This window comes from Jatropha curcas, chromosome 7 (assembly GCF_041381405.1).
Source record: "Jatropha curcas cultivar XTBG-Jc1 chromosome 7, XTBG_Jcur_1.0, whole genome shotgun sequence".
Classification (NCBI taxonomy): Eukaryota; Viridiplantae; Streptophyta; class Magnoliopsida; order Malpighiales; family Euphorbiaceae; genus Jatropha; species Jatropha curcas.
The window spans coordinates 23,458,103-23,483,849 of record NC_143157.1 but is presented as its reverse complement, the minus strand read 5'-3'; the positions used below and the strand labels follow the sequence as shown (position 1 = coordinate 23,483,849).

General features: G+C 34.9%; 4 protein-coding genes across 5 annotated transcripts; all 4 read right to left on the bottom strand.

Annotated features, from left to right (window-relative positions):
- Positions 1 to 909: 909 nt before the first annotated feature.
- LOC105633230 (G-type lectin S-receptor-like serine/threonine-protein kinase At4g27290) lies at positions 910 to 7,233 on the bottom strand. 2 transcript variants are annotated; one of them, XM_020678847.3, is made up of 9 exons: positions 5,740 to 7,233; positions 5,409 to 5,625; positions 3,163 to 4,385; positions 2,949 to 3,065; positions 2,479 to 2,624; positions 2,174 to 2,384; positions 1,821 to 2,058; positions 1,588 to 1,738; positions 910 to 1,502 (listed from the first exon to the last, which is right to left on the bottom strand). In XM_020678847.3, the coding sequence occupies exons 3-9, from the start codon at positions 4,238 to 4,240 to the stop codon at positions 1,197 to 1,199; spliced, it is 2,247 nt and encodes a 748-aa protein (XP_020534506.1). In that variant the 5' UTR covers positions 4,241 to 4,385; positions 5,409 to 5,625; positions 5,740 to 7,233; the 3' UTR covers positions 910 to 1,196. The 2 variants fall into 2 exon arrangements, with proteins under 2 accessions (XP_020534506.1, XP_020534505.1); XM_020678846.3 differs by lacking the exons at positions 5,409 to 5,625; positions 5,740 to 7,233 and having other exon boundaries at positions 3,163 to 4,581.
- Positions 7,234 to 7,633: 400 nt separating this feature from the next.
- On the bottom strand, positions 7,634 to 11,103 carry LOC110008720 (G-type lectin S-receptor-like serine/threonine-protein kinase At4g27290). Its single transcript, XM_089724486.1, has 7 exons — positions 9,801 to 11,103; positions 9,540 to 9,665; positions 9,309 to 9,451; positions 8,706 to 8,916; positions 8,358 to 8,595; positions 8,129 to 8,279; positions 7,634 to 8,054 (listed from the first exon to the last, which is right to left on the bottom strand). Exons 1-7 carry the CDS (start codon positions 11,101 to 11,103, stop codon positions 7,749 to 7,751), a joined length of 2,478 nt encoding a protein of 825 aa, XP_089580612.1. The 3' UTR covers positions 7,634 to 7,748.
- Positions 11,104 to 14,379: 3,276 nt separating this feature from the next.
- LOC149495018 (G-type lectin S-receptor-like serine/threonine-protein kinase SD1-1) lies at positions 14,380 to 16,276 on the bottom strand. The gene is made up of 7 exons (XM_089723733.1): positions 16,243 to 16,276; positions 16,011 to 16,139; positions 15,780 to 15,925; positions 15,482 to 15,692; positions 15,135 to 15,372; positions 14,906 to 15,056; positions 14,380 to 14,685 (listed from the first exon to the last, which is right to left on the bottom strand). Exons 1-7 carry the CDS (start codon positions 16,259 to 16,261, stop codon positions 14,380 to 14,382), a joined length of 1,200 nt encoding a protein of 399 aa, XP_089579859.1. The 5' UTR covers positions 16,262 to 16,276.
- A 32-nt stretch (positions 16,277 to 16,308) lies between these two features.
- On the bottom strand, positions 16,309 to 16,960 carry LOC149495017 (G-type lectin S-receptor-like serine/threonine-protein kinase At4g27290). Its single transcript, XM_089724485.1, has 2 exons — positions 16,486 to 16,960; positions 16,309 to 16,403 (listed from the first exon to the last, which is right to left on the bottom strand). Exons 1-2 carry the CDS (start codon positions 16,958 to 16,960, stop codon positions 16,309 to 16,311), a joined length of 570 nt encoding a protein of 189 aa, XP_089580611.1.
- Between the last annotated feature and the right edge of the window lie 8,787 nt (positions 16,961 to 25,747).

The window sequence follows — 25,747 nt, the reverse complement described above, 5'->3', positions numbered from 1 at the left end:
ACAAGATATAGCTAGGTTTGACAACTAGTAAACATCAAAAATATTATTAAGATTTTCCTATATCAAAATATTATTATTTTTATTCAATATTATATATGATTATTAATTAATTATCCTTGTAGTAATTACAGGTTTTTCTAAACGCATGCACAAGTTACATCATTCTGATGCTACCAAAGCGTCATGCCTACACAATCTGTTTCTGGTTAGCATTTAAGGGCGTCGTCTGCTATATTAGGGGCTATATGTAATTTCCGGTTTTATTGTTGATTTCAGTTTTGGAAATGGTTTTAGATTACGGATTTTAAAAATGAGAAATCGGAATCTAACAGTAAGCACATAGTTTCAGTTATATACTTATTGTCTGTAAATTTCTGAAAATGACAGTTACAGCTTATAATATAGAATTATCAGTTAATACAAAGAATCAGTAGTCTGATCACAATTAACAACAAGAAATCAAATGATTAGTTGATTACTATATGCTGCGTGCACTCCATATACATGTTAATCATACTTGCAGTTATGTTTAGGTTAATTATAATCACGACAAAAATTAAATTTAAGTGATCAAATAGTGACAAATTGTAAATTTAAGTGGTTGAATTGCAATAAATACAACTACAATATACCAGGGCGAAATTGGTTTAATTCAGTTTGTTCTGAAAAATCAAATGGTTTGATTTTTATTTTATTAAAAATTTGATTTGCTCTGTTTGAATTAATTCGAATCAAGCTCGCCATTTGCACACCCCTGCAAACTAATACAATATACCCTACCATACAACGTGAGAAAAATTTAAGAAAAGGCCATTTTTGCATTTGGAATTTAGATTAGAGATCTCCAATCAAAAAAACAAAATTATTATAAATGAAAGATATAGTTTATACTCCAAATGGTTCACTGAATTTCAGAACAAAAGAAAGTGTGATCACGTAATATGTACTGGAAGAACTAAAGTAGTTGAGCTTGAAGCTCAGTGTCAAGAATTCTTCAAGCCCAACAATATTTTCTCTGGTTTTGCTCTGCAATGGCTGAAGAACCTAAATCATTTAGCAGTGGGTTCCTGTCTCGTACTGTTGAAAATTTACACAATTTCGAATGTGCTAAAACTTTACTAGCATCTTTAGCTACAGAGTCAATAAACAAACTGTAAACAAGAAATGTTACCTTGGCATATAGTTAAAATAATCATCTATCGAGCCTGTAGCAATGAGATTGACATTTCATTGGTTGAAGATGATTCAAACTTGCTTGATGAATATTCTGCTTCAAGTGCACCTTTGTCCTTGAAAAAACCTGGTTCGTTAGGCGCAGGCAATGCTATCTCACTACTTAACATCAAAACCAAAGCTGCCATGCTTGGTCTGTCCTCAGCATGTTGTTGCACACATAAAAGACTAATAGTGTAGCATCGCATGACTTGCGATAGATCATATGACTCTCCTAATATTGAATCAATCAATTCCAAGGACTTGCCTTCTTTCCATAATCTCCATGCCTAGAACACAAGAGTACCAGAGAACCTTTCATTTTTACATAGTTCCATAGGCGCAAAAAAGGAAATAGCAGAGAATAGAACTTACATATCCAATAAGGTTAAGAGTATGGTCAGGGTGATGATACCCTCTACTCTTTTTACCACTAATTATCTCAAGCATTATTACTCCGAAGCTAAAAACATCAGATTTGTCTGAGAATATCCCATCAGTAGCATACTCGGGTGCCATATATCCACTACATAACATAATAATTACAAAAATATATTAATTTCAAAGCGAGGCAATTTATATATGAAAGGTTAGCATATGATACTTACTATGTTCCAACCACCCTATTTGTGTTTCCTTCAATCTGTTCACCTCTGAAAGTTTTGGCCAAGCCAAAATCTGAAATTTTTGGGTTCATCTCATTATCAAGTAATATATTACTTGCTTTGAGATCTCTATGTATAATCCTCAATCTTGAATCTTGATGCAAATAGAGAAGCCCTCTAGCAATCCCACAGATGATGTTGAAACGCTTGGCCCAGTCAAGCAGTTTACTTCTCGTTTTATCTGTTACATTATGTATTTCATATGGAAAACTTGATTGAATAGAGAATGTATGGCATATTTTTGAAAAAAGTTACTTCAGGCTTATGACATTTATTAAGTTATGAATGATACAAACCAAAAATGAAGGAGTCAAGGCTTTTATTGGGCATGTACTCATAAACTAGCATTTTCTCCTCCCCTTGAATGCAACAACCAAGAAGCTTTACAAGATTTCGGTGCTGAAGTTTTGCAATAAGTATGACTTCATTTGTGAACTCACTCAACCCTTGTCCGGAACTCTTTGATAGCCTCTTTACAGCAATTTCTTGTCCGTCTGTTAGTATGCCCTGAAAAATAAAATATGTCAAATAATTTGAGCTATTCTGATCAAGTGGGTGCTTAGAGTTTCTGAAGTACATTAACTTGAAATTAAGAATGTACCCTGTAGACTGGCCCAAAACCACCTTCTCCTATCTTGTTGTTGAATGAAAAATTATTGGTGGCATTAACTATTGTAGATAAATCAAATAATGGCAGCTCCAAGTCTTCATTGTTTTGACCATTTTGTGTATTTGTTGCTGATTGATCTGAAAGGATGTAGGGGAGACAAGGGTGCATATTAAATGCAAAATATGAGAACTGAATTAACTCATATAATCATAGTTACAATTACATTAGTGAAAGGCTAAATTAAAAGGTAATATGGAGTCTAGTTATATCAGCTGTTCTAATTGAATTGAACTAATCATTTCATCAGTTCTAACAATGCGCAAAGTATCCTTTATGCAGTAAACTTTATTAAAAGCTGCACCAGTAATTGATGCAGCAATTTTTCAATACACTTCTAATCTTTTAGCAATTGAGGTTAAATAAGATGGGATTTTGTTTATTAACAAGGAAAGAAACTTTACCTGTGGACTTTACTTTCCTTCTATAAATAGAAAAGCAGATCACAAGTGTCCCAGAGACCAAGGCAATGGAAGCTAAAATTATTATTGCTATCTTCCACTTGGTTTTTTGTTTGTCCACTGCATAGTCAATTATGGATACAACAAAAAAAATAAAAAAGTTAAAAGAATACATAAAGGAAGAAACGGCTTACCAAAAACAATAGCAAGTTCATACCTGTTTCTGAAACATTCATTCGAATATATAGTACTTGATCTACAACTGGTAACTGCCTAATATCTATCAGGTCACCAAACCAAATGGCACATCCGCTGCCTCCACCTCTAATATCTGAATTTGAGTATGCCATGCAAGAACAATTCTGTAAGCATTTAATCCTGCATTCATTTAAATTCATTGTTTTGTTGACCCAAGAATGCATAGCATCCGGCAATTTCAGCCCAACAAATTTAACAAATCCATCTCCCTTTTGACAATCTAATGGCTTATTGCGAACACACCCTTGAGACCAATCCATTAGGTTCCAGTCTTCTAATATTTTAGGCTTGAACCCTTTTAAACATTGGCAAACTGGCGATTCAGTAGCCATGCAATTTCCATAGACACCGCAAAGGCCATAACTATCACAGCGGTCCCTTGGCGCACTATCATAGAGTATCCAACTTCTACTGATATCATTCCATGTGTAGCGACGGCGAGTATAGGTGGTTTGATTTATAACTATCCTTGTTAATAAGGATTTATTTTTGAGGGTGTATGTGTAGTATACCTCTTCCTCAGTTGAGACAAAATTGTACTCAAAAATTGGGTTTGGCTTTAGTGCAACGCCACCACTGAATGTAATGCCGTTCCATGGGCCGCTCCTGTAGTACTTATCTCTGCCCTTCCACACAACTAGCTCAGGATTACCCTGCAATTGCGTCTCCCATATAAAGTCTCCAACAGATGGATCATTTGAGCTCTTCCAAGATGTTAGACGCCTATTAAGTCCAGTCTTAGAGTCCCATCCCAGCTTCATTCCTGGAAGCAGTGTATCACATGGATAGTCAAAGCTCTGCCACAAATAGATTCCATTATCTCCTTCATTTTTATTTCTCACAACAAAATTTCCTGTATCTAGAAGCTGCAAGATTGGCTCTTGTGCTGCTTTCATCAAGTTTGAAGCTGACCAAACAACAGTCGTGTTCTCACTGAGGAGCACAGGATTGCCTGTGCTGTTTATAGTCAACAAACCAGAAGAGTCATTAATTGGATTATTCCGGTTTGCAACCCAAACAACAATTCTATCTGGCATATTTGCATACCAAATTCCCAAATAACGTTTGTTGGAATCATCTGGACTGAAGAAACCCAGTTCGAAGGTTCCTTCTCCGGAAACCAAGGTCTTGCCATCGGTCAAAGATTGTGAGAGACTAATAGTATCTAGGGCAGTGGAGATTCTGAAAAGGTAAATGAGAAGATAGTTACTAAGAAATGTAAGTGAAACAATATCCATTGATATCTAATGTTAGAGAAGCTTTTTTTTTTCACGAGTTCTTAAATATAATAAATTTTTAAATCCTACATGATTGTGCAAGTGAAAAAACATGAACTTGCATACATCAGATAGATAGCAACATAGTGAATAAGAAATTGCCAGTTGTTGTGATAAGAGACTCCTTACTCCAATCACGAAGGTGTTAGTTTTGATTGTTGAAAAATCTTGAAAAATAGTCTCTTGCATTGAATTTGAGAAGTGTTTAACGGCACACTAGAAGTAATTCCATTGGCTAAAGAAAATTGTTCTAGATAAATATTGACTTTCTTATAGACACAACAATTAACACCTATTAGGCATGATTGATGACCTGTTAAAAAAATTGTACTTCACATTATAAAGATTTGACCACCTGAAAAAAACAAGGAAACACAAATTCATCAGACCCACTGGTTATCAAATACTGCGAGAAATCCATATCCTCTGTTTTTGCTTTCTATTGGTTCAAGAACCAAAACAGCTCAGACAATTCCCTAACAGTAGTCAGTTCTGGTTGATCACTTGATCTATTGTGTAGGACTGAGATGCAGATATTGAGTGGTAAACGGAGCTTCAAGAGTGTTCTTTGTCCAATATGGCATCTATTTCAGGTCATAGAGTAAATTATTCTTAATAGCGTTTCCATTAAATAAATTGAATCCTTACAAATTTCATGCAACTTTTGACATGATATCAATTTCTATCAAAATGACTATGAGGTTAATATTCCGAGGTAAAACATTACTATTCCACGGCTTTTATTCCCAGTTATTATCTCTAGCATTAATATTCCAAGGTAAAAACATCAGACTTCAATGAGAATAGCCCAGCAGTGGCATATTCAGGTGCCATATAACCACTACAGAAAAATTACCAGTACATTAACGCAGAGAAGTAAATCATATGAACTCCTAAGTAAGTGCAATACCTATTATGTTCCAACTACCTGTTTCGTGTTTTTACTGTCTGGGTCCTCAAAGTTATTGCGATGCCAAAACCTGGAATTTTTGGGTTCACCTCATTATCAAGTAATATGTTACTTGCTTTGAGATCTCTCTGTAATTATAGCCTAGAATCTTGATGAAGATGCAGAAGGCCCCTCGCAATGCCACACAAAAGGTTGAAACTTTTGCGCCAATCTAATAGTTTGGACCTAGTTTGATCTGGAAAATTTGATTTCCATATGAGCGAACTAGAGACACAACTAGAATTTTAGAAGAAACAAAGAAACCGATTTTAGTGAAACTGATTGTAATGATATCTTAAGGCACTCATACCAAAAATGTAGTAATCCAGGCTTCTGTTCGGCATGTATTCATAAATTAGTATTCTCTCAACTCCTTGAATACAGCAACCAAGAAGCTTTACAAGATTTCAGCGCTGAAGTCTTGCAATCAATTTAACTTCATTTTTGAGCTCTGTTAATCCTTGTCCAAAATCACTTGGTAGCCTCTTAGCAGCAATCTCTTCGCCATCTAGTAGTGTTCCCTGCAAAAATCACAAGAAGAAAAAATCGAAGTGGATAGTTGTATATTCCTGTTATAATTTCCTAGTAGGTTGCAAGCTCACATTGTACACAGGTCCAAAACCAACTTCTCCTGGCTTCTTTCTTAATTAAAAATTATTGAAACATTTGGACCAATTTAATAGCTTTCGTATAGTTTGATCCGTCAAGTTTCACTTAGATTTTACTGAAAATGTAAACCCAAAATTGAATTTCAAGTTAAACAAATAAATAAATAAATAAATAAAGAAACTGAAATATATTGTTTTTTTAAGGCATGCATACAAAATATGAAGCATATCCAGCTTTTGGAAATTAGCTCTCTATCACAGTTAACTAGAGCTAAAAAGTTTTCACTTTTGATCTTTGAATCAATCATGGCTTCTTCAAAACAAGTCTTACGTCTTCTATAATTAAGTGAAAACTCTCCTTCATTTTCAGACAACATTTTTTTTTTCTTGTTTCCTTTGCTTCAATTCTTGTATCATTAGGAACGACCCAAATCAGCTTAGAATATTGCTCAACTATCCTCTGTTGCCTTTGTGTAAAGAAGGTTAAAGCCTTACTCGATTTATACGCTCCAGTAGCTCTAAAAGCCTCAGCTTTCTCAGTCATTTCATCAAACAACTTCAGCGAATAATCAAAACACCTAAGACGCTTAAGTACGAAAATCGTTCATTGAGGATTTTCTATCAAAGGAGAAGTGAAAGCGTGTCGGAGTAGTCGTCATGATGGGGCAAACGGTGGTTTTGTTGGTGTGGTCGGGGCTGCATACAGTGGCTTAAATCATTTGGGGAGGAAAGGAGACTGGCAATGGGAGAGAGCTTATCCTTGATAAAACTTTCAATTTGTCAAGCAGAATTTCAATTTGTTCGCTGCAGAAACAGAATTCTTTCATTGCAGCTTGGTCGTCGGACGGCGGCTTTCGACAGCTGGATTTGAGTCGATGACAAACAAGAATGTACCCGTGCACAGGCCCGAAACCTTCTCCGCCTATCATTTGAGAACCTAATTGTCACTCGCTCTTCTTGCTGGGCTTTTCACTCTAGCTGACTTCCTCTCTTCTTTTCAATTATTATTGTTATTTGGTTTGATTGAGATACTCCATTTTAGTCCTATTTGGTTCTTTGCATGCCATTTGTGTATGCTAGCTTACTGTGGCAGATAAATTTTCTTCTGTAAGAGCATATGTTAAACAAAAAACAGAATTACATATCACTAAGATTTATATGAAATGTTTTGATGATGATCTATATAAAAATGGAAGATTAGAAAAATAATTCTTATTATATTGCAGAGTCAATTAATTATGATTTTAATGGATTACAGGAATTATAAAAATAATTTTAAGTATAAAAGTTAGGTTAGTTGGTGATGCTTCCATAGTATGTATAAAAATTCAATTTTGGATTCTAAAAAACGATAAAAAAGAATCCAATTAGGGATTACGTTAGAGCATCATAACGTTTTTAAAATATTATTTATATAATTAAGCTTTTTACAGGAAAACAGATATTTTGTTAATTTCATCTTAGAGGGAATATATTAGTTTAATAATTTTTTATTTAAAATCTTTATTAAAGCATAATTGATATTTTTGAATCCACAAAATAAAATTTTCTTTGTAATGATATAAATATAATCAATCTAGGAAGTTCTCTTGCCACTTTACTCTCATGTTTGCATTATTATTTGCTAAAAAATAGGCGTAATAATCACAAGTGGAAGAATTTTATCGTTAGTACCAGGAAATTAGCACATATGTAATTGTTAAATTATATTTTATCGACCCTGCAACATTGACAAGCTAATTTCATTGGTTGAAGATGATACTGGCTTGCTTGATGGAGATTCTCTTTCAACTGAACTTCTGTCTACAAGAAAACCAGGTTTTTTGGGCAGAGGCAGTTCACTTTTACTACCTAACATTAGAACCACCGATGCGACGCTTGGCCTATCCTCTGCATGTTGTTGAACACATAAGAGGCTGATATGGATGCATCGCTTAACTTCTGATAAATGGCATGACTCCATTAAAAATGGTTCAACCAATTCCAAGTCATTTCCTTCATTCCACAATCTCCATGCCTGAACATAACAAAAACACATATGTACATAACAAATACACGAAATTTAAAACCAAACATTCCTTCAACACTTACATATCCAATAAGGTTAAGATTATGGTCTTGGTGATAAAGTCCACGACTTCTCTTTCCGGTTGTTATCTCTAACATTAGGATACCAAAGCTAAAAACATCGGACTTAACTGAAAATAGCCCATCGCTGGCATACTCTGGCGCCATATAACCGCTACAAAACAATTACCAGTGCAACACATTCACACAAAGAAGTAAATCATATCAACTTGTAAAGGAAGACAATACTTACTATGTGCCAACTACCCTTTTAGTGTTTCCCTCAGTCTGGTCTCCTCCAAAAATCCTGGCCATGCCAAAATCTGAAATCTTCGGGTTCATCTCATTATCAAGCAATACATTACTTGCTTTGAGATCTCTGTGTATAATTCTAAGTCTTGAATCTTGATGAAGATAGAGAAGGCCCCTAGCTATTGCGCACATAATGTTGAAACGCTTGGACCAATCTAATAGTTTTCCTCTAGTTTGATCTGGCAATTCAGTTTCATTTCTATTTAGAATTTTACAACAAATGAAGAAAGTGAATTCATATATATTAAAAAAAAAATTTCAGCTAATTATGTGCATATTCCATATGTACCAAAAATGAAGTAATCCAGGCTTTTGTTTGGCATGTATTCGTATATAAGCAGTCTTTCATTTCCTTGAATGCAGCAACCAAGAAGCTTTACAAGATTTCGGTGCTGAAGTTTTGCAATCAATATAACTTCGTTTTTGAACTCGATTAATCCTTGTCCACAGTTACTTGATAGCCTCTTAACTGCAATCTCTTGGCCATTCAGTAGTGTTCCCTAAAAAATCGAAAGTCGCAAAATTCTAAGTAGACAGATTGTTTGGCAAATGACTTTTAAAATTCTAAATAGACAGTTTGTTTGGCAATGACTTTTAAACTACTTTTAACATCATTTTCAAAGTTTCGAGAAGAAGAACATCTGAATTTCAACTTAAGATTTGGGTTAGTTTAGCTTAAGTTTTTGGTGAAGAATTGGTAAAAAGTACCTTGCATCTTTTGTATAATGCTTACTTTGCTAGAATTAAAGCGAGCTACAATAACTGATTTGTATAGTGAAAAAAGAAGGTGCAGGAGAAAGGTGGATAGCCATGAAAATGAACAAGATTTAATAAAGGGCGATCCGGTGTTCGAAGCATCGACATATGTGAGTAATGGATTTTTGTTTCTCACCTTGTACACTGGTCCGAAACCTCCTTGCCCTAATTTGTTGCTTAATGAAAATTTGTTTGTTGCACGTGATATTGTAGCAAGGTCAAACAATAGCAGGTCCATGTCTTCATCTGGGGCTTCGTTGTTTTCAAATTTATATTTGTCTAAAACACATTCAGATATGATTTGTGTTAGTCAAGTAACAAAAGATCCGAATTTTGAAGGATGCAGCTAAAAAATGCAGAAAGTTACCTTTTAACTTTTTCCTTCCACTGTAGAAATAATAGCTCACTAGTACAATTCCAGAAACCACAGCGATAGCAGAGGTGATTGTGATCACCATTATCTTGCGAGGTTTATGTTTCACATCAGGTTCAGCTTTCAAATAATATTTATATGGTCAGTTAAAGACAATAATAAGCATCGTAGAATATATGTAAAAGAAGCTGACAACAGAGTTGGTAATATAGAACACAAATTAATGTTAATTTCACTTTTTTTTAGAGCACATACCCAGTTCAGAAGCAGACATCCGAACATGTAGATCCTGTGCGCCATTTGCAATTTCTCTAATATCAATCAAATCATTAAACCAGAGGATGCAACCACTGCCTCCATTTCTGATATCATTGCTTGAGTATGCAGTGCAAGAACAGTTTTGTAAGCATTTAGCTTGGCATTCATTGAGGTTCATACTTTCATTTAACCAAGAATATGTAGTATCTGGCAATTTTATCCCATTGAATTTGAAAAAACCATCACCTCTCTTGCAATTTAATGAATTGTTGCGGATACACCCTTGAGACCAAACCGCTGAGTTCCACTTTTCAGGCGATTTGGGATTGAATCCCTTCAAGCATTGACAGACTGGTGACAAAGTAATTATGCAATTTCCATAAGCACCACAACGGCCATACTCATCACAGGAATCTACTTGCCTAGATGAAGAAAGACTCATTAATCGAGATGTACCATCCCATGTGTACAACTCCCTTTGATTGCTTGTTTCGTTAATTACAGTCCTAAAAGTTATAGATTTATTTTTGGGAAGGCATATATAGTAAACTTCCTCTTCATTTTGTACAAAGTAGAATTCAAAAATAGGGCTTAACTGGGGTATAAAGCTGTATGTGATGCCATTCCACGGGCCTGATCGGTACCAGAGCTTTGAGCCTTTCCATAAAGTTGATTCAGCATTATAATTATGCAACACTAGCAACCTCCAAACAAGGTCACCCGGTGATGGATCATCCCAATTTTTCCATGAAGTTAAACGCCTATCAAGTCCAGTCTTCAAGTTCACTCCAATCTTCATTCCTGCTAGTAATGTATCAGTTGGATAATCAAAGCTCTGCCATAAGTATATTCCAGAATTTCCATTATTTCCATCTCTTAAGACAAGATTCCCAGAATCCAGGAGCTGTACTACTGGATTTTGGGCTTCCTTCGTTGAGTTTGACGATGACCAAACAACGCCGTTGTTGCTATTAATAAGCACAAGATTTTTACTTGTACTGTCTATCATCAGCAAACAAGTAGAATCATTGATTGGATTGATCCGATTTGCCACCCAAACGACAGTTCTAACTGGAATTTTTTTGTACCAAATTCCCAAGTAACGCTTCCCGGAACTACCAGGACTAAAGAAACCAAGCTCAAAAATTCCATCTTTTGAAACTAAGGTCTGGCCATCAACAATTGATTGCGATGAAGTAAGAGTATCAGTTGCATTTGAGAATTTGCAGAACAAAAATAGTAAATTAGTTATGACCAAAATAAAAGAAAGGGCGCAAATTAGCTTCGGACGGTGAGACATTTCTGCTTACTGCTTCTTTGATGCGATATCTAAATTATATATATATATATATACACACACGTATAAATGCGCTTTATACATGCATAGCGATTGACTTTTTGAGCAAAGTAATAAAAGAGATACATCTATAATAAAATTTAATATAAGTACAATTACTTTCATAAAATTGATAATTTAAGTGTCTAACACGAATTTCTATAACGAGTAAGCTTTTATTAAAATCTATTTAACATAATTCAAATGAACATCATCAAAGTAATCTTTTTAGTCATGTACTAAAAACTTAATTGTCATACTTATTTCATACTGTAAATAGTATTTATCACAGCATAGAAAAGTTAAAAGTTCGACTTCTTTCACTATAGTTGTTTTCATCAATTTAATAAGTCAAGAGAAAGACTACCCCTATTATGTGTCGTGTCGGCCCACATAAGCTTCCGATAAATTAAAAAAAAAAAATTGGAAGTTCAAAACAACCTCATTCCTTTGAAATATTTGTAGCATATCAAAGAGAAAAGTTTGATATGTTTAGGCTTTTCAGACATGTTCCAAATATGGTTCATGCAAATGTCATATGATAATGTAACATTATTGGAATGGCTCAGCTATAGAAATCTAATTTTTTTTAATGGCACTCTAACTTTAAAATTGACCGTTAGTCCTTCAATTTATCAAATTGTATAAATAGAATACTTTAATTTGTAAAATTAAATATATTATATTCAATCAGTGGAACACTTTATACATCTTTTAATCACAAATTATTAAATAATGATTTTCATAATTTTTCTTACTATCTTATAAGTATTCAATTAGTATAATTTTATAAATTGAAATATTAAATACGTGTAATTTTATAAATTAAACTGTTCAATAAATATAATTATACAGATTTAAGGATTTGATCGATGAATGAATAAAAAAATTGAGCGTATCACTACTAAGTTTTTCTTGCAAAGTTTAGGTATCAAACTTATACATTTAGCCGACGGAAATTAAAATTAATTGATCAAGTGAAAACTCTAAATTTTCATGCATTTTATAATTTAGAAGTTGCTACAAATGCTATCTGATAACGATATTTGGATGTAGACGCATTCGAAATAAATTATTAATAAGGGGAAAAAAAAGAACTCTTAAAGGAAAATAATAACTTCCTTACAAGGAGAAAAATACACAGAGGCTCGGTCAAAGCTAATTAACATATTTTGCTGCTTTTATGAAAGCAAAGAAAAAAAAAAAAAAAACCATTGGCTGTTTTGCTAGTTACCATTTGCTGTTTTAATGTGTTTTCTTTTCTTATTCTCTTATTATGTCAATTAAGAAGCAATTCATATATCAATTCAATCAAATTTTTTATTATTACATTTGTTTTTTCACTTGGTCTGCATGGTAAAAATATGAAAATTCAGGGATTGAAAAGATTGTTCCATTAATTAAAGCGAGAAAGATTAAAATTTAATTAAAAAAAGGAAAGGATAGAAAATTTAGAAGTTAAAATCGTACGTGAATACTTTGAATCACAATAATTTTCACCAATTTAGTGAATTAAGAAAATGAATACTTCTATTATATAGTCCATAATATGTTATTCTAATCTATTATAAGCTTCCCAGTGAATACAAAAATAAAAATCAGATGATTCTTCTAAAGAAATATCAAAATGTAATGTAATATTTTTTTTGTCAATGTCCTTGGAATTTCAGGATATAGACTTTTCTTGAGTCTAAAAATTTTAATGCCACATGAGCCAGTTAGTTGAGATTTCGCTTTTTGGAAAAGTCTAAATTAGATATTTGTAATCAAAATTAATTACCTGTCGTTTGAATTCAAAAAAAATGTTAGGATCGAAAATCTTACTGATCACTAACCCCTTATTTGGTATAAATAAATTATACAAAATATTATGAAGCTTTATTGTTTTGTTTTTGACATTTTCATCGAAGTGATAATACGTATAAATGAATTTTATTAGTGAAACTAATTTATAAATGAAATGAATTTCTCACTCGTTCGATCCAAACAAATATATTAATAAATATTAAATAATAATTTTATGTAATGAAAAGAATTTTTATTATAAATACAAATAATCAATCGAAAATTCAAAAGGGTTCTAGCCGCAAATCAACAGATTTATTTTTGGTCATGAAGGAAACTTAATACATAGAATAAAATGAAATGAAATAAAAAATAACCAATAAATGTTGAGATAATGGTCACTCTTAATACGTGAAACTGACATTATTGCAAGTTGTGGTTTATGTGTGGAACTAGATAGGCATTAGGACTTTGTTGCTACGTTGCAAACAAGTCACTGTATAAAATGTAGGTTCATCAGGAGACTAATTAGTAATTAATTGCATGATCGAGAAAGGTTGCCCATTTTCTACGTACACAATTATTTTGTAAGAACTGCACCTTGCATTTCTTAAAATAAAATAATAAGGATATGAAAGCCTAGTAAGGATATGAAACAAAATAAAATAATATAATAACAGTAGTAACTCTAGAATATAAATAAATTAAAATAAATTATAATAACACATAGCCGTTTTATATCTTTGTGGGGCCTTAGCCCAAAATTGTTAGCCCTAGGTCATTTGTATTTGCACCATAGTTATTAAACCCGATTCCCACGCTAGCAATCCGGCTAAGGAATCGGGTGAGTGGGTCATTAATTTAATTAATAGGTCATAAAAGCATTAATTATAGTATATATTAATAAAATAATTATAATTATCAATGATTGATCAGACAATTGAATTGATTCAGATCGGCCAATTGAACCTCAGTTGCATTAGATCTAATTATCTTTCTTAAATGGTTTAAAAGGAAATTAACCTAATTTTGAGTTCTGTTTTTTGAGTTATCTTGTCAGGATGATTAAGGTTTAATAACTATCTTTTAAACAACTCAGTATCTAACATTTTATTTGACATTTTTACTTAAACACAATTCAAAAATTTTGAAAATGAAACTGGGGAATTTTACAATTTTCCTCTTGATCATATTTTCTTAGCGTCTTGAAGCATTTTATACCTCGTATACACTAATAATCAGATCTAGAATCAATTTTTTTTTTTTAATTAGAATGGAATTCTTAAATCAGGAAAATCAACTAACTTCTAACACGCAGAACACAGTCCAATACAGGCGTGTACTTAAGGCATGTAATATGCTAGACAAATTTGCATATAAGATAGTAGCCGTTTAACACGCTGAAGAAATTTGGACAAGGATAAACAACACCATTGATAGCAGTTTCATGATCCATTATCGACCCTGCAACGCTGATAAGCTAATTTCATTTTTTGAAGATGATCCTCGATTGCTCGTGGGCGATTGTGTCTCTAGTGGACGTGATTCTATAAAAAAACCAGGTTTTTTGGGCTGAGGCAGTTCATTCTTGCTGCCTAACATTAAAACCACAGATGCCATGCTTGGCCTGTCCTCTGCATGTTGTTGAACGCATAAGAGGCTGATATGGATGCATCGTTTAACTTCTAATAAACTGCAAGACTCCATTAAAAATGATTCCACCAATTCCAAGACATTCCCTTCATTCCACAATCTCCATGCCTGAAACATACCAAAAGCTTTTATTGATAGACAAATTAATACACAAAATTTAGAACCAAATATATTTTATTCTCAGGCTTTTATCCTTCTCTTTAGTTCCATACAACATAAAGTTATTCAAACAACAATATCTAAAAAAATTAGATTTCACGAGAACCAAACAGAAGATATAAAATCCTATTCCAAGTTCATTCTAAATTTTGGATTGAGCAACACTTACATATCCAATAAGGTTACCGCTGTGGTCTGTGTGATAAAATCCACGACTTCTCTTTCCAGTAGTTGTCTCTAACATTAGGATACCGAAGCTAAAAACATCAGATTTAACTGAGAATAGCCCATCACTGGCATACTCTGGCGCCATATAACCACTACAGAACAATTACCAGTGAAACACATTTATCACAAGTAATTAATCATATCAACTTGGAAATGAATACAATACTTACTATGTTCCAACCACCCTTCTAGTGTTTCCTTCAGTCTGATCTCCTCCAAAAGTTCTGGCCATGCCAAAATCTGAAATTTTCGGGTTCATCTCATTATCAAGTAATACATTACTGGGTTTAAGATCTCTATGTATAATTCTTAATCTTGAATCTTGATGAAGATAGAGAAGGCCCCTAGCAATTCCACACACAATCTTGAAACGCTTGGACCAATCTAATAGTTTTGCTCTACTTTGATCTGACAATTCAGTTTGATTTCAATTTTCAAGGAAATATTTAAACAAGCAAGAAAAATTTACCAGAAAAAAAAAAAAAAAAAAAAAAATTAGTATTTGAGGCATTCATACCAAAAATGAAGTAGTCTAGACTTTTGTTTGGCATGTAGTCATAGATCAGAAGTCTCTCGTCTCCCTTAATGCAACAACCATGAAGCTTTACAAGATTTCGATGCTGAAGTTTGGCAATCAATTTAACTTCATTTTTGAACTCGATTAATCCTTGTCCAGAATTGCTTGATAACCTCTTAACAGCAATCTCTTTTCCATCTGATAGTATTCCCTAGGAAAATCATCCGTTGAAAGTTCAGGGACAGAAGTTTTTTATGTTCGTACATTCATTTTGCTAACAGATTATAGGCTTAACTACCTTGTATAGAGGTCCAAAACCACCTTGTCCCAGCTTATTGCCGAACGAAAATTTGTTGGTTGCATGTGATATTGTGGCAAAGTCAAATAATGGCAGCTCCAGTTCCTCGTCTGATTCTTGATTTTTGTCTTGCATTTTATTATTTTCTAAAGCAAAGAGATGTCATTTGCATCTTCTAAAAATTAAACCTTTCCAAAAAAAGTCCACAGTAGCTAAATGCATTGCTTTTACCTTTTAGTTTTTTACGCCTTTTGAAGTAGTAATAGCTGACTGCTAGAATTCCAGAAGTTGCAATAACAGAAGGGATGATTATCACCAACATCTTCTTGTTCTGATTACCTCCCACATCTTCTAAACCAACTTTTGATACAAAGGAGGAACCAAGGAAAATAAAACTATAAGACATCAGAGAAAATACCTGAAAATATGCAAAAGAGCAAAATAAAAAACCAAGATTTTGTACCTAGTTCAGAAGCCGACATCCGAATGTATAGATCCTGTCCACCAAAAGCAATTTCTCTGATATCAATCAAATTACTAAACCAAATGATACAACCGCTGCCTCCATTTCTAATATCATAGCTTGTGTATGCAGTGCAAGAACAGTTCTTGGAGCATTTAGATCTGCATTCATTAAGGTTCATACTTTCATTTTCCCAAGTATCTGTAATATCTGGTAATTTTAACCCTGTGAATTTGATAAAACCGTCGCTGCTGCAGTTCAATGAATTGTTACGGACACACCCTTGAGAAAAATCCGCTGAGTACCATTTCTCCGGCGATTTAGGAGTGAATCCTTTCAAACATTGACAATCTGGTGTTGTAGAAGCTTTACAAATTCCAAAGCTACCACAAATGCCATAAGAATCACAGTGATCTGATGGCAAATAAAACTGCAGAAGCCAAGATTGAGAAGTTTTATCCCATAATAGCAACTCAAGTCTATTGTTGGTTTGGTTCAGTATAGGCCTGTATATTACAGTGTCATCTTTTTGGTGGTATAAAATGTAAACTTCCTCTTCATTACGCTCAAACTTGAAATCGTAAACTTGGTTAGGCCTTAATTGTGGTATACCGCTGAATGAAATGCCATTCCATGGGCCTGTTCGCATCAAGATACTCGAGCCTTTCCAGATAGCTGATTCTACCATATCATGTACTACTCGTAAGTCCCAAACCATGTCTCCCGGTGATGGATCATCCTGTGAACCCCTCCCCCGAACATCATGCATACAAATGCATGTGACTAAGGAAGAAATGCACGTGATGTGTGAGTCGCCACCTTGTTTAATTATTTTAGGGTAAACTAGAAAAAAACCCTAAGTTGACTCCGATTTTAATTAACCTAATTACTAGATTAATTATCCTAATGTTTAAGGCATGGTCTTCGAACCCGAGGTGGATCCCGAGACTATGTCATGCTGATGAACTAACCAAAAATGCATGCTTTGCAAGGTAATTGGATCAATGGAATGTTTTGATGATTTCGACTTGCCACCCGGGGTTAAATCCCGAACGTGCCTACGTACTTCCGTTTGAATGGAAGATCAAAGTCAACGTAGTTCGATAGGCCTTCTTTGAAGGGCTTTGAATGGGTATGCTTTATGCATGAGTGTGTGTATGCTTCGGGCATTTTTGTTTGGGCATTTGATGCCAGAGACGTTGATTTTAAGGCATTTGATGCCAAAAATGTTGATTTTAATGGCTTTCAGCCAAAAAGATTTGATTTAGGCAATTGTTGCCAAAAATTGATGTGATTTAGGCGATTGTCGCCAAAATTGATTATTTTAAGGCTTTTAGCCAAAACAAATTGATTTAGGCAATTTATTGCCAAAAATGTTGATTGGGCGATTGTCGCCGAAATTGATTTGATGTTTGGGCTTATTATTGCCAAAAGATGTTGATTAAGGCATTTGATGCCAAAATTGATTGGGCGATTGTCGTCAAAATGATTGATTTAAGGCTTTTAGCCAAAAAGATTGATTTAGGCAATTGTTGCTAAAAGTTGATGTGATTTAGGCAATTTGTTTGCCAAAAGTGATTTTTTAGGCGATTGTCGCCAACATTGATTATTTGAAGGCCTTTAGCCAAAATGTGTTGATTCAGGCAATTTATTTGCCAAAAGCGATTTTTGGGCGATTGTCGCCAGAATGATTGATTAATTTAAGGCATTTTGCCCAAAAATTCAATTTAAGCGATTTGTCGCTAAAAGAATAATTAATCTTACTTATTGGCAATTTGTTTGCCAAAAGTAATTAATTGAACTGCAATGTAGGCAATTTTATTGCCAAAAGAACGTGATTAATTAAAGCTATTTAGCCACAATTATTGATTAATTGGACTTAAGCCGGACTTTGTTCGAAATAAAGGCAATTTCACCATAGTTATTGATTAACTAGGCTTTTTTTGGCCAATATTGTCGGATTCTAGGCTTAATACCACGATTATTAATTAACCGGACATTCAGCCTAAATTTATTTAATTGAGGCAGTTTGTCTGCCTAATGATGACATGTGTGCATTTATGCAGTTATAGAATTATTAGGAGTAGAAGAGAAGCATGCATGAAGTGCTAAAATTAAATAGGCAGAGTTTCGTTCAGGTACCTGATTTAATCGACGGCCACTTCTTAACTCCAGGTTAAGCTCCTCGTTAAGGGAATATTAATTAATTAAATTTAGTGACCAAGTATCACAACAAGAACGCAATAAAACTAAAATTAAAATGCAAGAAAGCAGTAAAGAATCGCAAGGAGCGTAAGGGAGAAGAAGCGTCCGTCAACACAGACTGAGTGAGGAAAAAGAAGGCCCGGGGCCACTATTTATAGGCAAAATTGGACTGTTTCGGCGGCCGGGCCGCTGGGTTCGGCGGTTGGGCCGCCGGGGCTCGGCGGTCTGGGCCGCCGGAGACCGGTGGCTCCACCGCCGGAGCCGGCGGGCTGGGCCGTCGGGGCTGGTGGCCGGAGCCACCGTGCCTGGTGGTTTCGTTATCTGAACACTCCGGAGGCTTTTCCGGGAGCTCCGGACCTCCGAAAAAAATTCCGAGACCAGTTCCGCGATCCTCGCGACGTCCCGGATGTTTCAAGTACCATATTGGCATACTTCCGGTAAATTTCCAAAATGGCCTCCGGTCCGGCCGGACTGTTTGCAGTCCGGGAAAACAGGCACTGTAGCAAAAGTCAAACTAATTGGCACGGCACTGTAGCAGGCGTGCTTTCCTCCATTTAAAGAGGAATGCCTTCAAGTTCCTCAAAACAATTGTTAAATGCCCCATATCTCTTTGCATGACTTCTTGTAATTGTCCCTTTAGGAAGCACCAATGAATCTCCCATGTTATTCTCCACATTCCCCTGAGCCTCAAAATTTGAGTATTCACACATCCTAGTTTTTCCATGATACAAGACGCATACTACGTTGGGGCTTCAATTTCACTCCAAGCTTCATTCCTGCAAGTAATGTATCAGTCGGATAATCAAAGCTCTGCCATAAGTATGTTCCAGAATTTCCATTCTTTTCATCTCTTAAAACAAGATTCCCGGAATCCAGGAGCTGTCCTACTGGATTTTCGGCTTCTTTCATAGAGTTTGATGACCAAACAAGGCTGTTCTTGCTGACAAGTACAAGATTTTTAGATTTATTGTCTATCGTCAGCAAACTAGAAGAATCCTTAATTGCATTGCGTTGGTTTGCCACCCAAACGATAGTTCTAACTGAGACCTTTTTGTACCAAATTCCGAAGTAACGCTTCCTGGAACTACCAGGACTGAAGAAACCAAGCTCATAATTTCCATCTTTTGAAACTAAGGTCTGGCCATCAACAATTGATTGGGATGAAGTAAGAGTATCAGATGCATTTGAGAATTTGCAGAACAAAAATAGTAAATTAGGTATCAACAAAAAAAAAAAAGAAAGAGCATATATTATTGGATAACTATTCCAGCTGTATTCTGTTAACAGAGATAAAATATAGTTTGTATTGTATTATATCTGTAACACCTAAATTCTCTCTACAATGTATTATAAATAGGAGTACTCTGTATCAATAAGTTATACAAGAGAAATATTATTCATAACCGCCTTACATGGTATCAGAGCTTTAGGGTTCCAATTTTTTTTTTTCTGACTTCCGTCTTTTCTTTGCGTTTTTCAGGCTAAATTTCTGTGTCTTTCTATCATAATGGTCACTCCTCCCTCAACACCTCCTTCCATTACTCAGAATACTGGTGTGTCGTCTTCTTCTACTATTCCTTCTATGACTCATCCTTCCTTTTCTGTTTCAAATATCAGAAATTATGTTAGTGAAACCCTGTCTTTCACAAACTATCTGGTGTGGAGATCACTTATGGTACCCGTGCTTCAAGGGTACAATGTCTATGGTCATATTGATGGTTCTGTACAATCTCCTGCTGAGAAAATTACTGTGGATGGTGTTTCGATACGTAATCCAGAGTTTGTGTCATGGAAGCAAGTTGACTCTCTTGTCCTCTCATGGATCCAAGCTATGGTTAATTCGAAATTTTGAGAAGTCTTATTCAACCTAATGTCACACTTACAGCGAAGCAAGCCTGGGATTCTATTGAAACTCTGTTTAAAGATCAGGCACATGCCAAGCTCCTTCATTTAAAGGCAGAATTCTACAGTGTTACTAAGGACACTCTTTCGATTGATGAGTATTTGCAAAAACTCAAAAGTATTTATGATTCTCTCTGTACTATTGGGTATCAAATTGGAGAAGATGATCTGGTAATGCAGGTTCTTGAAGGATTACCAACTGAATATGAGAATGTGGTTATAAGCCTCACCAGCAAAACACCTCTTCCGAATTTTGTTGAAACTCGGACTGCTTTATATTTGCAAGAGCTCAGGATAAAGAATCGAACAAAAAGGCAGGCCTCGTCTACAGCAACGTCTGTTTCTCAAACTGCTCTTGTTGCTGTCGATCGGTCACCAACAAATAATAACAATTCAAGTCGTGGAAGAGGTGGTCGAGGATACAATCAAAACCAGAATTCTTATGATTCTTACAATCGTGGACATGGCAGGCGAGGTAGAGGAAGAAGAGGACAATCCTATCCACAGCAATCATTTTCCAATCCTTACTATACAGCAAATTATAACACTGGAATTCTTGGAGCACGACCGCCAGTTTCACACACTATACCTCAACAAGTGAATCAATCTGTTCAGTGTCAAATCTATTCTGAATTTTCTCATTCAGCCCGTGATTGTCCCTTCTTTCTGCGTCAGTCTCAGTCAGGTCCATCTGGTTATAATCAATCATATGCAGCTTTCAATCTTCAAGAACCTGTGCCAACTCCATGGTTACCCAATACTGGGGCTACTTCTCATATGACTGGCAATCCAGGTATTCTTAATAATGTTCAATCCTATCATGGTCATGATTCTGTTAAGTTTGGTAATGGGTCTTCACTTCCAATTACTCATGTTGGTAATTATATGTTGTCTACTCCTTCCTCTAATTTTCGTCTTAAAAATGTTCTGGTTGTTCCTTCAGTTGCTCGTAATCTTGTTTCTATTAAAAAGTTTACTCGTGATAATAATTGTACTGTTGAATTTGATCCTTTTGGCTTTTGTGTGAAGGATCTGCGGACGCGGAATCCTCTTCTCAGCTGTAGTAGTCTTGGTGATCTTTATGAGTTTCCTCCTTCGTTGTCTTCGTCTTCTGGTTCGTCAAGTCATGTTGCGTTTCAAGATTCTCCAGTGTTATGGCATCGTCGTTTGGGTCATTATAGCTCATCTATTTTGTCCAGAATTTTTCATTCTTCTAGTTTTAATAAAATAAGTTGTAATGCTTGTCAATTGGGTAAGCATACTAGGCTGCCATTTTCTGATTTTCATGTACGAGCTTCTGCTCCTTTTACATTAATTCATTCCGATGTCTGGACGTCTCCTGTCTTGTCTTTTAGTGGCTTTAAATACCGTGTGGCGTTTATGGACAATTTTTCTCGTTATGTATGGCTTTTTCCAATGAAGCGCAAGAGTGATGTTTATCAAATTTTTGTTGACTTTACAATGTTTATCAAAACTCAATTTCATTGTGTGATTAAGGTTTTGCAGTGTGACGGTGGAGGTGAATATACAAGTTCTTTACTTCAGGATTTTGCAAGGGAAAATGGTATAAAACTTCAATACTCATGTCCTTATACCCCTCAACAAAACGGGGCAGTAGAAAGGTTGCATCGCACACTTATCAATATGGTTTGCACATTGTTGAGTCAAGCATGTTTACCACTGCAGTTTTGGGTTGAAGCATTGCACATGGCAGTTTATTTGTATAATATTTTGCCTTCAAGTACTATGGCTTATGTCTCTCCGCATGAGAAATTTTTTGCTACACCTCCTATATATGCTCATGTTAAAGTTTTTGGCTGCTCTTGTTTTCGTAACGTTTCTGCCACTGCAGCTCATAAATTGGCTCCTCGTTCAATTCATTGTGTTTTCTTGGGAATTCCCTTGAATTATAAGGGTTACAGGTGCTATGATCCAGTTTCGAAGAAAGTCGTTGTTTCCAGGCATGTCACGTTCAATGAGAATGAATTTCCCTATCAAAAGCTTGTTGCTGCGATGGAACAACATCAATCTTCTACCACTACTCCATTTCGACTGCCGTTACAAAGTTTTCCATCTGCTGTAACTTCATTGCAAAGAAAAGAAAAATCAGCACCAGTTCTGTTATCACAACCAGCATCACCTCTGTTACTGCAGGATACAGATTTTAGCACGCAACAAGTGTCTTCTTCTGATCGACAAGAAAGTGCGAAAAATCCCTCCAATTCAATGCCGCTAGCAACTGTTGAAGAAAGGCCGACTGCACAAATTAATCAACATCCAATGACGACATGATCAAAGGCAGGTATACGCAAACCAAAGAATATATTTTCTATGACTGCTGTTTAGAGTACACAGTTTGTTGAGCCAACTTGTTTCACACAAGAAAATAAAGATCCACAATGGAAGAAGGCAATGTCAGAAGAGTATAATGCCTTGTTAAATAACCAGACCTGGATACTTGTTCCAAAGCCAACCAGTGGTAATATCATTGGGTCAAAGTGGGTTTATCGTGTCAAGCTTCGATCTGATGGAAGTTTAGAGCGATACAAAGCACGTTTGGTGGCTCAAGGTTTTGCGCAGAAGGCTGGACAAGATTATGATGAAACTTTCAGTCCAGTTGTTAAACCAACAACTATTCGAACTGTGCTCTCTTTGGCAACTTCGAGGGACTGGCCGATCCATCAATTAGATGTCAAAAATGCGTTTTTGCATGGAGTGTTAAAGGAAGATGTTTATATGCAACAACCACGTGGGTTTGTTCATCCAGAATTTCCAGATTATGTCTGTAAGCTTCGAAAAGCACTTTATGGCTTAAAACAGGCACCGAGAGCGTGGTTTGAACGCTTTACTTCTTATCTTCAACTATTGGGTTTTCAATGTAACCGTGCTGATAATTCTATGTTTATTTTGCTAAAGGGAGAGGATATGGCAGTATTGCTTCTGTACGTTGATGACATTATTCTAACTGCTTCATCTGGTTTATTGTTAGAATAGATTTTGGCTTTGTTAAAGGATGAATTTGCGATGACAGACCTTGGAACATTGCATTATTTCTTGGGGATTGCAGTTACGAAAAACTCCTCTGGTCTATTTATGCATCAAACGAAATACATCTTGGATTTATTAAAGAAGTCAGGCATGGAGACAGCGAAACCTCTCTCAACACCAGTGGCAATCAATGATGTGCTTACTTCTTCAATTGAAAGCCCACTTTGTTCGGATCCTCAACTATATCGCAGCATAGTGGGTGCGCTGCAGTACTTGACATTCACAAGACCTGATATCATCTTTGCAGTCAATCAGGTATGTCAATATATGCATTCACCACGTGAAAAGCATTTCCACGTTGTAAAACGAATCCTTCGTTATCTTCGAGGAACATCAAACTATGGGTTACAATTGTATAAAGGAGGTGAACCATGTTTAACAGCTTATTCAGATGCGGATTGGGCAGGATGTCATGATACCCGTCGATCCACAACTGGTTTTTGTGTTTATTTTGGCAGAAACTTGATTTCATGGTCCTCTAAGAAGCAAGCAACAGTTTCTCGATCAAGTGCGGAGGCTGAATATCGAGCAGTTGCGAGTTGTGTAGCAGAATTGACATGGATTCGGTATTTGTTACATGAATTAAATGTTACCTTGAAGGACAGACCTGAAGTTTTTTGTGACAACATAAGTTCAACATACATGGCAGCCAATCCAGTTCAACATGCTAGAACCAAGCATATTGAATTAGATATTCATTTTGTTAGAGAAAAAGTCAGTGCAGGCCAGCTAAGTGTTAGACATATTCCGTCAAAAGAACAGACAGCAGACTTATTCACGAAAGGATTGACAGCACAACGTTTTCAGTTTTTGCGAAGCAATCTCTGTGTTCAACCACACATCGATTGAGGGAGGGTATTGGATAACTATTCCAGCTGTATTCTGTTAATAGAGATAAAATATAGTTTGCATTGTATTATATCTGTAACACCTAAATTCTCTCTACAATGTATTATAAATAGGAGTACTCTGTATCAATAAGTTATACAAGAGAAATATTATTCATAACCGCCTTACATATATTAGTTTGGGACAGTAGGACATTTTTGCTTACGACTTCTTTGATACGAGATCTAAATTATATATAAATGTGCTTTAGATATGCATAGCGATAGACTTTTTGATGCAAAATAATTAAAAATGGCTCAAAGATCTCCAACACAACTGAATTTTTTTTTTTTTTTTTAAATACAAATGAATGACCATATATATAGTTTGATTCCACTTTTAATAGGCTTGCTCCAATTTGGTTCAAATTTGAAATGAACTATGATCATGTGTCTAGTTAGACTACGTACGTGATACAAAGTATGAAAGTTCAAGAACTAAAACGATTATTTCATTAATTGAAAGAGAAAGATAAAAATTTGTAAAAGAACAGTAAATTCGAAAGTGAAAAATCATATAATTCTCCTAAAATGTATGTAATTCCCATGAGCAAGACATTTCGTTCTGTTGGAACGTCTAGGAAAGAAATTGATTGGGTTCATGTTCAATTGCTTTTGCTAGTGGAGGATGCTGTTTATGTCCATTTGCATTTAGCAATTTTTAATTTGTAATTTCTGAAACTTGTTTTTTTATATGTATATATATTTAATTATTTTATAGCTTAACAACATTGTGTTTTCTTTTTAAAAATAATAAAAATAAAAATGAAAAATTAATTAAATTTTAAAATAAAATGAAGAACATAACTAATAAATGATATAGAAAATATAAAATTAAAATTTAGAAAGCAGCAGTAATTTAAACAGATTTTTCATTTTCTAAATTTGGAAAAAATCTCCATTTTATTTCCAAATTTTCCCTCTTCTTAAAAAATAGAAAATGTAAAAGAACTCTTTTCCACAAGTACAGGGTCTATAGCTAGGAGAGTACCAATCAAGTCTAGGAAAGACTTGAAGTCAGTCATCGTGTAGTAGTTTTTCAATAATGTGACAAATGTTGAATAGCTTGGGTTGGGTGCGGTTCAGAGGCGTGGGACTTCCTTGCTGGCTGCGTGCCAAACAAGTCGCAACTAATGGAGGAAAATAATTGGTAATTTCATGATGAAAAAGGAATTGCCCATTTTATACGGATATAAATATGGAAAAATCATATGCACCAAATGCATGTAACAATAAAATTAGGGTTACAAGAGAGAGCTGTCTTAATCAGAATCTATTATCAGCTTGGAAGAACTTGAATAATCCATATCTCGGAGCCTTTATTTAAGGAATACTGTCTTATCAATTATGTATCAAGTACTTGGATAGCAAATAGACGATTACCTATAATTGAAGAAAATAGAAATATTAAATTTTTTTTTTTTTTCATATGTTGTACAAAGTCGCTATTTGGTCTAATGTAT